The sequence below is a fragment of the Rhincodon typus genome, chromosome 31, assembly GCF_021869965.1.
Source record: "Rhincodon typus isolate 14 chromosome 31, sRhiTyp1.1, whole genome shotgun sequence".
Taxonomy (NCBI): domain Eukaryota; kingdom Metazoa; phylum Chordata; class Chondrichthyes; order Orectolobiformes; family Rhincodontidae; genus Rhincodon; species Rhincodon typus.
In genome coordinates this window covers 22528022-22543992 of record NC_063362.1, presented here as the reverse complement: position 1 = coordinate 22543992, position 15971 = coordinate 22528022, and the positions used below count along the sequence as shown (strand labels likewise).

The following is a 15971-nucleotide window of genomic DNA, read 5'->3' as shown; positions in this document are numbered from 1 at the left end:
CTCAACACGCTGGACCGAGAGATCGGGGCCAGTTACTTCATCCCCAGCAATTCCTGCTAGCGACCAGCATTGCAAGGACTGTTTCTCTCCAATTGCAAAGGAGCTCATAACCGAGACGCCCCACCAAGAACTCGCCCGCTCCCCGCCACCACCATACTCTCGAACAAATGCCACGCTCGCACACCTTGAAAGTCGTTATTTTACGCGTCGAGATGAACCGAAAGAAAATCATTATCTAATGAGTCGACCGTCCACGTATATGCAGCGTGGATAGGAAGGGGAGAGGTGGACGCTCAGAAAGCACAGCAAGACTTCAGCGAACGAGACAAGACGTCGGAGGAGAGGGCTTTGATTGACGTGCACGTACGTGCGCGTGGGGGGGGGGGGGGTGTGTGATGGTCGAAGTCTGGTCCGAGAGCGCGTGAGCCGGGAAGCGAACGGTGAGCGCGCACACAACGGCGGGCGAGCGAGCGAGCACCTAACACCCGTCCCGCCCTCACGCTCCCTTACTGTACAAAGCGCGCGGAACTGGTTCCGCGGCCGGCACGCGGCAGGTTCGCGCGCTTCGAACGGACCCAGAGAGCGAGCGAGAAAAACAATGTCGTGTGAGAAGTGGGTCAGATGTTCAGGGCGCACGCGCAGTGAGGGTTCACTCGGGACCAACCCACCGTCTCTCCCCCCACCCCCAAAATCCATCTCACACAACAAAACGGAGCGGCAGGAGGCTGTCGCTGTCTGTCTACAAAACACAAGAGAGAACGAAACAAGGGGAGACGACGGCTACCGGTTTTGCGGAAGTTTTCTTTTAAAAACACAAGACACCGTGAAGAGAGGGGAAAGAAATCATTTCCACATAAACACAAAAGAAAGAATAACCGTTACCCGCCCTAGCTAAAGGGCACCGGAGGGGAAGGGTATAAAGCCCTTGCCTTCAGCCGCTTCCAGATTTTTCTTTTTTAAAGACTTGTGTGAGGGGAAATACTGATTCCTCCCTTTTTCTTACTTTTAACCCCTCTTCCCTTTTCCTCCTTTTAACCCCCCCCCCGTCTTACCCTTCGCCGTCTCTTGGCTTCGTAATAAGCCGTCAGTTCGCGACCCTCCCACCTATTGGTGGGGTTCGGGCTGATACCCAGTTTAACGATAACGTTATTTTTTTATTCTTCATAGGTTTTCCTTTTATCTTTTCCCCACCACGCCCCACACTTGGTTGATTTTTTTTTTCGGACGATCGGTGGAGCACACACACACCGACCACCACCTTCCACCCCCCCCCCCTTCCCTCCTCCCGGGCGGAGAAGCGGCGCCCGCCTCTAGCACCATCCGCCCCTCTCCCCTCCTTCCCCAAAAGACACGCTTGTCTCAAGGCTGGCTCCGCACTTCCATCCGTCACCACTTCCCGTAGTCTCGATCCTTTCTCCCTTTTACGCACTCCTTGGGCTGCCCGTTTGTTCGGTGCGTGAATCATGTCCGCCCGGGTCTGGTTTCTGACAGATCGCCGGATCCTGCAGGATTACCCACAGCAGGAGATCGAGCGCGCCCTCCGACAAAAATGCGCCGAAGAGGAGGTGGAATTTCGCATGGTCTTAATGGATGAGATCGTCATCACCATCGAGCAGGGAGCCTTGGGTAAGGAACACCATCAATGCTTGCCCCTTTCACCACAGTTAATCACCCACTGTCGTTTGCCCCATTCTTCCAAATTCTGACTTCGAGTCGTCATTATTTGATGCATTGTGACCGCGTTTGCCATTGCTGCCAAGCATAATCTGGTTCTGGATAGGTTTATTTTCCCCCTTCCAGCCCATTGCTTCTGTACTGTAATGTTCTATATGTGTGCGCGATCAGAATATCACTTTATTTTGATCTTTTCCGTTACGTGGCTCGTGCAGTGTTGAATTGAGTTGTACTTTGCACACTTGATTAATTGCCCTTGTTTGAGTTATACGATGGACAGGATTTCTTCCAAATGTCACTTCGACAGTTATTTGAATCATTTCTGGTAGGAGAATCGTCAGTACTAGCCAAACATCCACGTTCTTCGCAACTGCGTTCATCGGTGTAGTAGACAGTCACCTTTCTGCCCAATATTTTTTAAAAAAACGATATCTTCAAATTGAACCATGTTTGAAGTGTGAAAAAAGATTTTTTCAAATCAGCTGCTTTGCTGTTTTGTGTTTATTGTCGTCGCACCAACTTCTCAAAAACACGTTCTTCTCTATGCATTATACAAAAAAATAGATGGGACACATTATTTATTATGACCTTTTGCAGGGTTCCTAGTCTAATTTAATTATTGAAAATATTTTAAGGATATTGAAAAGACAAGTGATGGATCTTGTGAGTTATTTGTTGAAGTTTATTTAAACCCTTCTTACAAACAATGAATGCTTGTAGGTTCCAGACAGTGTCTTAAAGAGAGTGTCTATCAAGATTACAACCACTAGGTGTAAGGAGGTAATCTTCTGTATAATGGACTGTGCCATGTCCATTTTAACATAATTTTGCAAACCATAAGTTTGCACACATAGGACTTTTTGTATGTCTACAGCTTCAGCTAATAAAATAACAGCATTTTCCCCCAAAAATCGATAGTATGTGAAGGGAAAGTAAATATACAGAACATATAATTCACACACAGCTCAATATCTTTGGGCACATGGTTAGTGGATTAGCAGGCACAGGCGCACAGCGCTGAGAAAAGTGTCCAAACATGGTTAATTTGAAGATGGAAAATTATTTGAAAAAAGTTTTAAATTCAAAATTCATTTGTAGTTTCATCTATTTTTATGGAGACAATGATGAAGGGAAGACATAGTGCAAAGTTGAAACTGCCAAGTATGAACCTTGTAGTTCACTTATTGAGACCACTTACTTTCTTTATGGCACCAATAGGTGAAAATCAGAAAACATTTCCAGATTGGCTTTTCGAAGATTGCACCGGGTGCTCAAGAATGTAGACAGTGATGCAAAACAGAGAACCAGATGAAAGACAGAACTAACATACATAGAATAAATGCATGAAAGAAACAGTTTTGCTACTGATTAATATGTGGGTTGGAAATGTGTTGCAAGGATGTGAAGCAATCAAAGAGCCTTGCTGACGCTTTAAATTGCAGAGATCTATCTCAGATTTAAATCGAAAGAGTCGAGTTATGGATTGATACAGCACAGAAGGAGACCATTCAGCCCATTTTTGTCTCTACCAGCTCTCTAAAAGAGCTATGCTGTTAATGGCATTCCCTTGCCCTTTTTCCCTATAGCCCAATATATGTTTACTTTGTACATATATGAGTTTAAGTGTTTATCTGTTTCCCTTTTAATAGTTATTATTGAATCTGCTACCTCCACTTTTTCAGGCAATACATTCCAAATCATTAAGTTTGGTACTTTTTTCTCATGTTGCCTCTGGCTCTTTTGTCAGTTATCTTAAACCTGTGTCCTCTGGTAGTGTGTAATGGCAGGCTATGTGGTAACAGGGCCTAGTGTGAGGGGTAGGGGACTAGGACATGGGAGAGTTTAGGCCCTAAAGTTATTGAACTCGATATTGAGTCCGGAGGGCTGCAGGGTCCCCAAGCGGAAAATGAGGTGTTGTTCTTCCAGCTTGCATGGAGCTTCGCTAGAACACTGCAGCAAGCCAGACAGACATGTTGGTCGGGGAACAGGGTGGTGCGTTAAAGTGGCAGGCAACAGGTAGTTCTGGGTCTTTTTTGCAAGCAAAACGTAGATGTTCTGCGAAGTGGTCACCCATCCTGTGCTTTGTTTCCCCACTGTAGAGGAGACCACATTGTGAGCAGCGAATGCAGTAGACTAGATTCTGGGAAGTGCAGGTGAAGTGTTGCTTCACCTGGAAAGTATGTTTGGGCCCTTGGATACTGGGGAGGGAGGAGGTAAATGGACAGGTGTTGCACCTTTGCTGGTTACAGGGGAAGGTGCTGTAGGGCTGTGGGGGGGTATTGGGGGTGAAGGAAGTGTAGAGCAGGGTGTCCCGGAGGGAAGGCGGAAAAGGGAGGGGAGGGGAATATGTGTCTGGTGGTGGCATCTTGCCAAAATATTCTGGGAACAGCTACTTGAGGGTAAAACTACAGCAGAACAGTGGGAGGTGTTCAAAAAAGTTCTGGATGGGGCCAAAATGTTCTTCTAAGTGTGTATTTAAGGACAACAAGCCCGGGGAATCCTGAATGTCCTAGGAATATTCAGGACTGGACAAAAGGAAAAGGAGAGATGTATAATGGGTACAAAGGGAACAAAAAACAGCAGAGGTCCTAGAGGAGTACAGAAAGTGCAGGACGGATGCGAGAAAGGGGGAGATCAAAGAGGGAGCGTGAGAAAAGTGAGTAAGATTAGGGAGAATCCCAAGATATTCTACAAGTATACCAAAGGGAAGAGAATAACCAGGCAAAGAGTAAAGCTTATTAGGGACAAGGGGGCAATCTGAGTGAGAAGCCAGCAACATTGTTAGAGTGTTAAATGGGTATTTCACTTCTGTCTTCACACTTTAGAAGGAGGATGCAAATACAGAATTCAAGAAGATGAGTTCAATGAACAAGGAAATATTGGAGGTTTTGGTGGATTTAAAAGTGGACAGATCTGCAGGTCTGGATGAGTCCTAAGCTAGGCTGCTATGGGAGATGAGGAAGAAAAGTGCAGGGGCCCTAACCCTCCCACGTAGGGGGTGCCAGAGGACGAGAGGACAACTGACATGGTTCATTTTACAAGAAGTGTGTGGTAGAGATAAACCAGGGGACTTTGACCAGTGTGTCTAGGATCAGTGTTACAGAAACTAATGGACCAAATAGTGGAGGAGAAAATTAATCTCTGTTTAGAGAGGCAAGGTTTAATCAGAGACAGTCTGCATGGCTTTGTCAGTGGGAGGTCAAGAAATCTGGTGAAATTTTTCAAGGAGGTGACCAAGTGTTTGGATAAAGGTACGGCAGTTGATGCAGTATATGTGGATTTCAGCAAGGCCTTTGACAAGGTCCCATATGGGAGACTGATAAAGAAGGTAAAAGCTCATGGGATCTGGGATAACTTAGCAAGTTGTATCCAAAATTAGTTTAGTGGTGGTAGAAGGCAGTTTCTGTGACTGAAGCTTGGTGTACAGTGGCATTCCACAGGGATCAGGGCTGGGTCCCTTATTATTTGTGATATTCAGAAATGATGTCGATGAGAATGTGGGATTGGGGGTGATAAGTAAGTTTGCAGATGATGCATAGATTGGCCAGGTTGTTAGCAGGAGGAAGGTGTTGGGTTATAGGAGGATGTAAACGATTGATCAGATGGGCAGATCATTAGCAGATGGAATCTAACCCTGACAAACGTGAGGTGATGCAGTTTGGAAGAGGGAACAAGACAAGGGAGTACTCTATGAAGGGCAAGACAATAGGAAGCTCTGAGGAACAGAGAGATCTTGGGGTATTTGTCCATAGATCCCCTGAAGGTGGTAGGACAGGTTAATATGTGGTTAAGAGGAGGGCATACAGATTGCTTGCCTCTATCAGTCATGGCATAGATTTTTAAGAGCAGTCAGGTCATATGGAGCTGTACAGAATTTTGGTTAGGCCACAGCTGATGTGCTGTGTGCATTTCTGGTCACCACACTATAGGAAAGATGTGATTGCTCTGGCATGGGTGCAAAGGAGATTCACCATGGTGTTGTCTGGAATGAAGCGTCTCAGCTATGAAGAGAAGCTGGATAAGCTTGGGTTGTTCTCTTTGGAGCAGAGAAGTTGGGGGGAATCTGAGGTTTATAAGATTACGATGAACATGGACACGATAAATAGAAAGTGGCTGATCTCTTTAGTTGAAGGGTCAATAACAAGGGGATACAATTTTAAAATGAAAGGGAGGAGGTTTAGACGGTTTTGAGGGAAAACCTTTTTCACCTAAAAGATCGTGAAGTCTGTAATGTGCTGTCTAAGCATAAGAAAAATACAGTTAGAATCTAGAGAAACTGAATTTGTGCTCTACAGGGAAGATTTCATTCAGTTCAGAGAATCATAGAATCTCTACAGTGTGGAAACAGGTCCTTCGGTCCAACAAGTCCACACTGAGCTTCAGAGCATCACACCCAGACCTATCCCCCTATAACCCACCTAATCTACGCATCCCTGAACACAGTGGGCAATTTAGCATGGCCAATCCACCTAGCCTGCACATCTTTGGACTGTGGGAGCAAACTGGAGCACCCAGAGGAAACCCACACAAACACGGGGAGAATGTGCAAACTCCACACAGACGGTCGCCCGAGGGTGGAATCGAACCCCAGTTCCTGGCTGTGTGAGGCAGCAGTGCTAACCACAGAGCCACTGTGCCATCCATTGTTTAGATTAAGCAAATAAAGAAAAACTCGCAATGCCTGAAAGGCACAGAACAAGAGGACACAGACTTAAGAGGTAATTGACAAAAGAACCAGAGGTGCCATGAGAAAATAAAATGTTTCTGCAGTAAACCGTTAAGATTTGGAATACGTTGTCAGATTTGGTAGTGGATGCAGATTCAGTAATGGCCCTCCAAAAGGGAATTGGATAGATATTTTATGAAGGGGAAAAAACAAGCAGGAATATGAGTAAGTAGCAGGGGATTAGGTGACTCAGTTTGTGGCTGAAAGCTTTCAGAAGGTATGCTACTGCAGTTTAATTACCTTGATACTGAAACAGTAACACAGTATTTGGCACATTAACTGAATGGAGGGAATACCTTTACAAAAGTGTAGGATGGTTGAATGAAATTTGTTATCTTCAATCAAGCAGCTGGTCCCACCCACACCTCAAATGCATACTCTCTGAACCATGGCCCACAGTTGCAGCAGTGAGCAGGGAGGTCATTTAACATGATGCGCTAGCAACTCACCAAGCTCCTTTGGCTGCACTTTCCAAACAATTGATCCCTAGTAACCAGAAGAACAAGGACAGCATACACACGGGAGCATCACACCTGCAATTTCTCTCCAAGTCAGACACCATCTTGATGTGGAGCTATTTGCCACTCTTTCACTGTTGCTGGGTCAAAATTTGGAACTCCCTCCCTAACAGCGTTATGGGTATGCCTACACCATTTGGACTGCAACCATCTTCTCAAAGGCAGTTAGGGATGGGCAGTAATGGTGATCTTGTCAGTGAAGCTGATTTCTCAAGAAGGAATAAAAATTCCACTCTTTGAAAGCCATGTTGTCAAATTTTAAGCTTCATTTATGCTTATTATGTTTTATGGCCAATTGAATACATTTCAAGTGTCCGTATTGTTACAGTGTTGGAAATGCGACAGTTAGTTTGCACAGATCCCCGAAACAGCAATGAGATAAAGGACTAAATAATTTGTTTTGGGTGTTGGTTCAGCGATAAATGTTGGCCAGAACTCCCTTGCTGTTCTTCAGATTGTGGCGTGGGATCTTTTACGTCTACCTGAGAGGGACCTCGGTTTAACATTTCATCCAAAAGATGGCACCTCCTACAGTGCAACACTCCTTCATTACTGCACTGGAGTGTCAGCCTGGGTTTATGTGCTCATTTAATTCCTTGGATGGAGCTTGAATCCACAATCTTCTGGTTCAGAGGTAAGAGTTCCATGATATCTAAAAGTGTGTCATTTTGATCAGTCATAAAGATATTTAAAGAATAATAATTAGTGTCTGAATATATTTTAGTGGAAATAAAAATTGTATTGTCAGCTAAAATGAAAAGCCATGTTGAGTCCATATTGAGCATTATACCCCAAAATGTGCAATAGCTTGTGGTCTGAACAGTGAATCACAAAAGTTCTTAAACATGGAACTCTTCTTCGAAATCTTTCAGAGATTGTGTGCCACTGTATCTAGTATATGATAATCTACTGAGGCATGGTAATCTGTGATTAGTTACAACCAAAGTTTGGTGTAAATACGCCCACCCACCCATTTCTTAAAATCAGACTGACAACAAACATTGTCATGTGCATGAATAACAGAGTTAAACAGCACATTGTTGTTAAAATGACATTTTGTGCATGAATCATCATGTAATATTCTGTGGGATTATTATACCCAGTTTGGCTAGGATGCATAGTTCATTTCAGCGTGTACTGAAAATTGAAGATCTGTAAACATAGCTACCAATTTGACGTATGGAACATCACCTTTGCTTTTTTTTTCATTATGTTTCCTTTCTTTGAGAAGGGAATACAAATTTAGCAGTAGTTAGTGGGAGGTTTTAACTGAATCAGAATTTAGGATTCAACAAGTCAAGGGATTTTGCTTCCTAGCTAAATTCATTTTACGTATAGAGAGTTCAGAAAGACATGAATAATTGACTTTAAAAAATGAAAATAGGATATATTTTCTTATTTTCATTATTCAAGTGTAATTGAACTTCAATTTTACTGAAATTGAAACAGATCCAGAAAACAGCACAAAATATCCAGAAAGATATTGTACCTCATGTTTGAATCTACACCATATATATTTGTCAGAAAAACTCAGCCGAAATCAAAATTATGTGACTACTTCCATTTCAAGTCTGATCTTCAGTTGGATATCCTGCATCTCTAAAATGCAGTAAACGCTAGTTTAATTATTTGTTTTGAGGTTATGAATAGATTGTGAAGAAAAAGATGCATACTAAAATCCAGAATCAAAAATTTGAAACTGACCTGTGTTGATGTTGTTTTGTTAAGGTAATGTAACAAACTATTCAGTCTTTACATTGAGAAATATTTGTGTTCCAAAAATTTTCAATCTGGAGGCCTTTTTAGTTGTTGAACAATTTAATGTGTGCCTAAAGCTGCCATTTTGTTTCTTTTTGCAACCTAAATTGTTTTGAATTTCTTTAGACTTGTGCCAGATCCATTTGTTGAAGAGGCATTGCTGCTTTTCCAATATAGAATTTAAATTTAAAAATTCATGGTTTTCATTGAGCTAGACAAACATTGATGTTTCAAGTTTTTAATACCTGTCTTGTACTGAAAGTTTTGTTGCTAGAAGATCGATATTTTCTTTCCAGCATATCATTCAATTGTGTTGTGGTGTGTTAATTAGTATAAAACATTACGGGATATGCAATCACTTCTTTCATGAGTAAGGGCCTGAGTGGAATGTGGATGCTTTTTTAGGAGCTGGGTAGAAAAATCTAGTGGTTGAATGGCTGTGCACTGCATTGGGCATTTGTTGCATTATTATTCACCTGGCTTGTCTTTCATTTGGGTAGTGATGTTTGCTGCAGGGAGAACTGAATTACCTTTCAGGACTGTGAATTTCACTTCCATGCTCTTTTATATTTTGGGTTTGATTTTAAACATTCTCAACATGTTTTGTGAAGTTGAAATGAGCCGGGTAGCATTTGTTGTAGTATTGAATTTGGGAGATGTACATGCTTGTACTCCATGTCACCACTTGTTATACAATGAATTAAGACTGGTAGCAGCAGGGATATCTGAACTAAGTCGCTTGTTATGACTGTATAAATTTATTTATATGTTGATCTTTTGGTTGCTCTGAAGTAAATATAGGATTAATTTCCTTTGAATTCATTATTGGGCTGTCTGCAGACTTTCTATGCAAGCAGGATCCAGATGTACAACTTGAGCACCAAAGCTGCACTGAAGTTACACAGGAAGCTAATGGAGACATTGGAGGTACTGTAGCAAGATTTAAAATGAATGCTAATCTATGGATTGCTTCAGTGGAAGAGGAATGAAATTGGTGACTGTGCTATGGTGCAAATATGTGCACATTTTATTGGGGTTGTGCACGCATGGAGACTTCTGTCACTTGAAACTGACTTCGACAACTATCTTTGTGTCTGGGTCACTTTCTATGACATTGGACCATATGGAAAGCAATGTTTCAAATTCAGTGCTTAGGCTATAGTTATTTGATTGATCTAAACTGGGGTAGTTCTAGGGGTAATTGGGGGAAATGCTAATAATTTCCATATGTAGAGTGAACAATGTGACTTGAAATGGTGGTCGAATCCATTGTAGTTAAGTCACTTGGAGAGATAGTAAGAACTGCCGATGCTGGAGTCAGAGATAACAGTGTGGAGCTGGAGGAGCAGAGCAGGATAGTTGACGTTTCGGGTCAGGACCCACCTACCTTCCCCAGCCCCATCCCTCCTCTCTCTATTTATTTCGGAGTTCCCTTCCCCCTCCCCGATTTCTGAAGAAGGGTCCTGACCCGAAACGTCAACTTCCCACTCACTTGGAGATTTTTTTTGGAGAAATGAGATAAGGATATCCCTTTGGGAAGTTTAGCTGAGAGGTTTTTAGAATAAAGAATTTTAAAGGAAACGTGAGAAAGATGAAACAGGGTGAAGTCCTCAGAGGAGGAGGGGAAAAAGTCATGTCGAAATTTGATGCTAAGCATCCCAACACCATTGTGATGGTTTAGGCAGGAGAAATGTTGGATGGTGTATCAAAACAGGGAAGCTGTAGTAAGGATTGAATTGCTAGCACTCATGAGCTGAGTTTCTGACATGGCCATGAAGTCAGAGCAATTGTTCTCGCCTTGTTAGCAAGTCCAAAGAGTATTCTGAACATCACTCCCCACTTCCCTTTTTAAATGTAGGGTTTTACTGTGAGAGTAAAAATAGAATGGTTGCAACATAGTTGGAGCATGTTAGGCCCATGGTACCTGTGCTGGCTCTTTGCAAAAACAATTCATCTAATGCCGCTCCGTTGCCTCTATCCATTTGTGCTGCAAACAATTCTTCTGATAATGATCCAAAACCTTTTTGAAATCTATGATTGACTCTGTCTTCACAGCACTCTTGAGCAGTACATTCGAGATCTTAACCATGCACTGTGTAAAAAAGATTTTCCTTATGTTTCTTTTACCAATCATTTTAAACTGATGTTGTCTGGTTCTTGATTCTTCTGCGAAAGGAAGCAATCTTTCCATACCTATTTCATTTAGATTCCTCATCATTTGAATGCCTCTGAAACTTACTGCCATTCTTCTGTTACTCACAATGAACAGTCACAGCTGTTCCAATTTATATACATAACTGAAGTTTCTCAGCCTTGAAATCATTCGTGAATCTTTTCGCACCCATTCTAATTCCTTAATATCTTTAGCATTGTAACATCGCACAATGTTTGCTTCCCTGCTACTTTTGGGTTATGGCCCTTCATGATTAGGATCAGTTATGTTAGATCAAGTAAGACTCCTCAGCAACAACAAAAAAGCCTTGTGTTTACAAAATGGTTTCACTTCAATATTTGGGGACATTGTTCATTTGGCTTAAAGGGCAATCTAGGGAAAATGCAGAGCAAAAGGGAGAAAAGATAAAGTCTAGTTTTAATAATTGCTTCCCTCCTCTTCACCTTCTAACATTCTGCTTTAAACTTACGTCATTTTAACCAGTCACATGCTGTAAAGTCTGCCAAATGTCATGGTGTCTAATTTTGTTCTATAAGGCTCCTATGAAGTGTCGTGTATGTTTTGTTGCATTCAAGGTGCTATATAATTTCAAGATTTGCTCTTTATTAAGTTTCTTGTTCTTTTCTCAGACTCTCATTCTATTTGACATCCTGAAAAGTCATGGAATTCTAAGTAAGGTCATGTTGTACTTGATTTGTGCTGCAGCACCTGCACTCATACAACATTTCATTGCATGACTGACCATCTGTCAGTTCCATTTTTATGTCTAAAAAGTTTTTGAAATGACCATTGTTTATTTTATCATGTTTACTAGATAGAAACTCCAATTTCTTTTCTGGTAAATAGTGTAAGTTGATGCAAAAGCTTTGCCACCCCCCCCCCATACTTTATCACTAATATTTGCTACTGCTACAACTTTAATTAGTTTTGTTGAAGAATCCACTTAAAAATGTGAAAACCGCCTCATCACAGATAATATGTCTTGAACTTCAGTGCTTACCTTACCCAATGAAGGTAAATGTTACTTGCACTGGAAAATCTGGAAATTTACATGAGGATAAACTTTTAAAACATAGATTTAAAATAAAAATCCTTTGATAAGGTATCACTTAATTGTCAAACAAATAAGGCCTCCATACAGAGCCAGGGTACGATTAGTAGAATGGATAGCTGGCTGGCATCAAGGTAGAAAGTAAAGACTAGATGTAACATGTAACTGTGCTTTGTGGCTGAAAGTTGAAATTGGGGTCCCATAAGGATCAGTGCTGTGACAGCGGTCGTTTAAAATTTGTATATTTTTTATTGATCTTGAATTTGCTGCCTACAAGGGTGGTGGAAACAGAGACGATGACTTTATATATTTCATATATATTCCACTTGAAGGACCATAGGAATAAAATTGAGACAGAGACTGATTGGATTGATCTACAAAGAACAGTCTTGGCCGTGATGGGCTGAGTGGCATCCTTCTATGCTGTAATGATCCTGTGACTTCTATGATAATATCATTGCCAAGAAAGAAATGTATCCCTTGGGCTTGACATAGCTTTGCCTACTTGATGTGCTGTGCTATTCTACGCTTAATTGAATCAAACTTAGGGAGACCAGAAAATTATCAGTTTGGAAACTTTTATCATTACAGCAGTTAAACAAAGACAATAATATTGAAACACTCTTCACTTTAACTCATCCCAGCTAATGGTTTAGACATGAATTATATAATGTTCTCCTAGACTTTTATTAGTATTGTGTCACTTTTGCAACTGATCGTCAGGTGATAACAGCTTGAGTGGTCTGCCCTTCAATTTCCTTTCCTTTGTTGGAGAAATTCTCTTCCAAAAGTCTAGTGATCAAGAATTTCTTCTGTGGGGAGTGACAGAAGTGAACTCCTAGTCTGTTCTATTCTCTTGGCACAGCTTGTAAAACCACAATGTACTACTTTTGAATCCCTTACTTCCCAAATAAATAAACTTCTATTGAATTTAAGTAAAGTAAAATCAGGAGCTTCTGTAACTTGGATTGTCAGAGTCAAGCTGTTTGAGTTTTAAAGCAAAGTCGGTGGAGTTGTGCGGATGACACCAAAGTCGGTGGAGTTGTGGATAGTGCGGAACGATGTTGCAGGTTACAGAGGGACATAGATAAGCTGCAGAGCTGGGCTGAGAGGTGGCAAATGCAGTTTAATGCGGAAAAGTGTGAGGTGATTCACTTTGGAAGGAGTAACAGGAATACAGAGTACTGGGCTAATGGTAAGATTCTTGGTAGTGTGGATGAGCAGAGAGGTCTCGGTGTCCATGTGCATAGATCACTGAAAGTTGCCACCCAGGTTGATGGCGTTGTTAAGAAGGCATACAGTGTGTTAGGTTTTATTGGTAGAGGGATTGCGTTTCGGAGCCATGAGGTCACGTTGCAGCTGTACAAAACTCTGGTGCGGCCGCACTTGGAGTATTGCGTACAGTTCTGGTCACCGCATTATAGGAAGGATGTGGAAGCATTGGAAAGGGTGCAGAGAAGATTTACCAGGATGTTGCCTGGTATGGAGGGAAGGTCTTATGAGGAAAGGCTGAGGGACTTGAGGTTGTTTTCGTTAGAGAGAAGAAGGTTAAGAGTTGACTTAATAGAGACATACAAGATGATCAGAGGATTAGATAGGGTGGACAGTGGGAGCCTTTGTCCTCGGATGGTGATGGCTCGCAGAGGGGACATAGCTTTAAATTGAGGGGTGATAGATATTGGACAGATGTCAGAGGTAGGTTCTTTACTCAGAGAGTAGTAAGGGCGTGGAATGCCCTGCCTGCAAAAGTAGTAGACTCGCCAACTTTAAGGGCTTTAAATGGTCATTGGATAAACATATGGATGATAATGGAATAGTTTAGGTTAGATGGGCTTCAGATTGGTTTCACAGGTTGGCGCAACATTGAGGGCTGAAGGGCCTGTACTGCGCTGTAATGTTCTATGTTCTATGTTCTCTATTTTCAAACCTGTGTTTGGGTGTTCCCATTATCTGATGGTACCAGGACTAGACAGCACTAGTTTAAGGTTTTGGACTGGGGGAACAGATGACATGAGGAAGAACATTTTTCTGCAACAAGTGGTAATGGCCTGGAATACTCTGCCTATAAGGGTGTTGGAAGCAGAACATCACGGATTTCAAAAGAAAATTGGATAAGTGCTTGAGGGAAATAAACTTGCAGGACTATGGGGATGTAGCTAGGGAAGGGTACTGACTGAATTGCTATCCAGAGTGTTGACTTGGATTTGATGAACCAAATGGCCTCCTTCCTTGGCTTTCTTTTTAAAAAAATTGTTTGTGTGATGTGAAAACGAAAAGTGGATATAATTGGCAATTGTGTTTAATGATATTAATTGATGATTTAGAAGTGTGGATATTGCTGCCAATGTGAGGATAAATTGTAAGATCTCTTTTGTTAACTAGTCGATCAGGTGGTGTTCTTGGATGATGTCGATAATCTTGTTGCTGCACGAGAGGAATAAGCTAGTTTAATAAGAAACAGCCAAACAGTAGCATCCAGATAAGTCCAGCTATAACTATCCTTTAACTATTTTTAAATAATTTACTGTATGGTTATGTTTCATTTTGGAATTTGAGGTAGGAAGAGAATAAACAGCAATATGAATGCAATTTTGAAAAACATCATTGATAGCTTTTTAGATCTTTTGGATCATATTAACTATAAAAGTATTGTACTGGACTTTTGCTGTGCACCGTTTTAAATAATGGGGTTGGGGCTGTTGAAATATTTAAATATAATGAATGCATTTGATTATTTTCAGGTGCTTTGGAGCTTTTGCTGCCAAGAGTGTACAGATTCTTTTGGCACAGAAGTGCAGAATACTAGGCTGTGTGCGCAGACCTTGTGGGGGTGGGGCTGATACTGCAGAGACTGCAGACTGAATTAATGGATCATTTTCTCCTGACATTGGAAATTCCTACCATTGTCCCTTCATACGCACAGACAAAGACAACTCAACCAATTCCTAATTAAAATAGTTTCACTATAATCCCAGCAACATTGATGCACTGCCAGCCCGCACCACTCACTAATTTTTGTCCTGTTTTGAATTTAGGTTTTGTAAATAAATGGATAGGTCTATTGACTGACAGATTGTAATCAGACATTCCGAGAGATGCTATGGACTGGGTTCAGTGCATTCACATCAGAGTTGTTCATTGTGAAGTAACAGTTTTTCTTAGCAAAAAATCAGCGGTTGGTTTGTGGCTTTAAGTAATACAGAATATCTTCCAATTTATTGATGTATTGGATTAAAAAAGCTTCAATATTGCTGCAGGTTTGTCAGCATATTGCAAGTGGTGAATCCTTGACAGGGCTTGGCATTTTTTTTTAAAGAAAGATACAGGATATTTTCCCACCCATTGCTAAATTACATGAAGAATTAAGAATCTAAAGATTTGTCAGCCCGATTGAAGCTGCTGTCATGTGCTTTGGAACTATCTTTTGACAAATTGGCAGATTGTTCATGTAATGCAATGTGTTTATATTTCAGCTATGTTGAACAAGTATAGAAATTATATTCTATTTGTTCACATATATGGGCATCACAGGAATTGCACTTATGGTGGTGGTGAGCTACCTTCTTGAGCCTAGCAGTTATGTAATGTAGGTAGAGTCAGAGTGCTGTTATGGAGGGAGTTCCAAGTTTTTGACAATGAAGAAATGCCAATAAATTTCCAACTCATGATGGTCTGTATCTTGAGTGGTAACTTTCAGGTGTTGGTCTTTCATGCACCTGTTGTCTTGATCTTATGGTTGATAGAGGTTGCGGGATTTAGAAGATGATATCAAGTCTTCACAAGTTGCAGAATTGTTGTAGATTGTACGCACAAGCCTGGAAGTTGTCCAGGTTTTGCTATATGAGGACATTAACTGCTTCTGAGTCTGAGGAGTTGTAAGTAGGACTGCACACTTTGCAATCATCAACAGATGTCCTCACTTCAGAACTTACAATGAAAAGAAGCAGCTGAAGATGGTTGGACTTAAGACCTTACTCCTGAAGAGCTAGAGGGCTGCCTTGTCAAGTGGTAGTGTCCCTACCCCTGGACTGAGAGGCCAGGGTTCAAGTCCCACCTGTTCTAGAGGTGTGT

At 41.5% G+C, this 15971-nt stretch overlaps 1 protein-coding gene across 1 annotated transcript in view; it reads left to right on the top strand.

The window, feature by feature from the left end:
* Positions 1-582: 582 nt before the first annotated feature.
* Positions 583-15971, top strand: part of rimkla (ribosomal modification protein rimK-like family member A) — a 59709-nt gene continuing 44320 nt past the window's right edge. Inside the window, exon 1 of the mRNA XM_048615228.1 lies at positions 583-1626. Within this exon, the coding sequence (XP_048471185.1) occupies positions 1464-1626 (163 nt within the window). The 5' untranslated portion in view covers positions 583-1463. The remainder of the gene's footprint in view (positions 1627-15971) is intronic.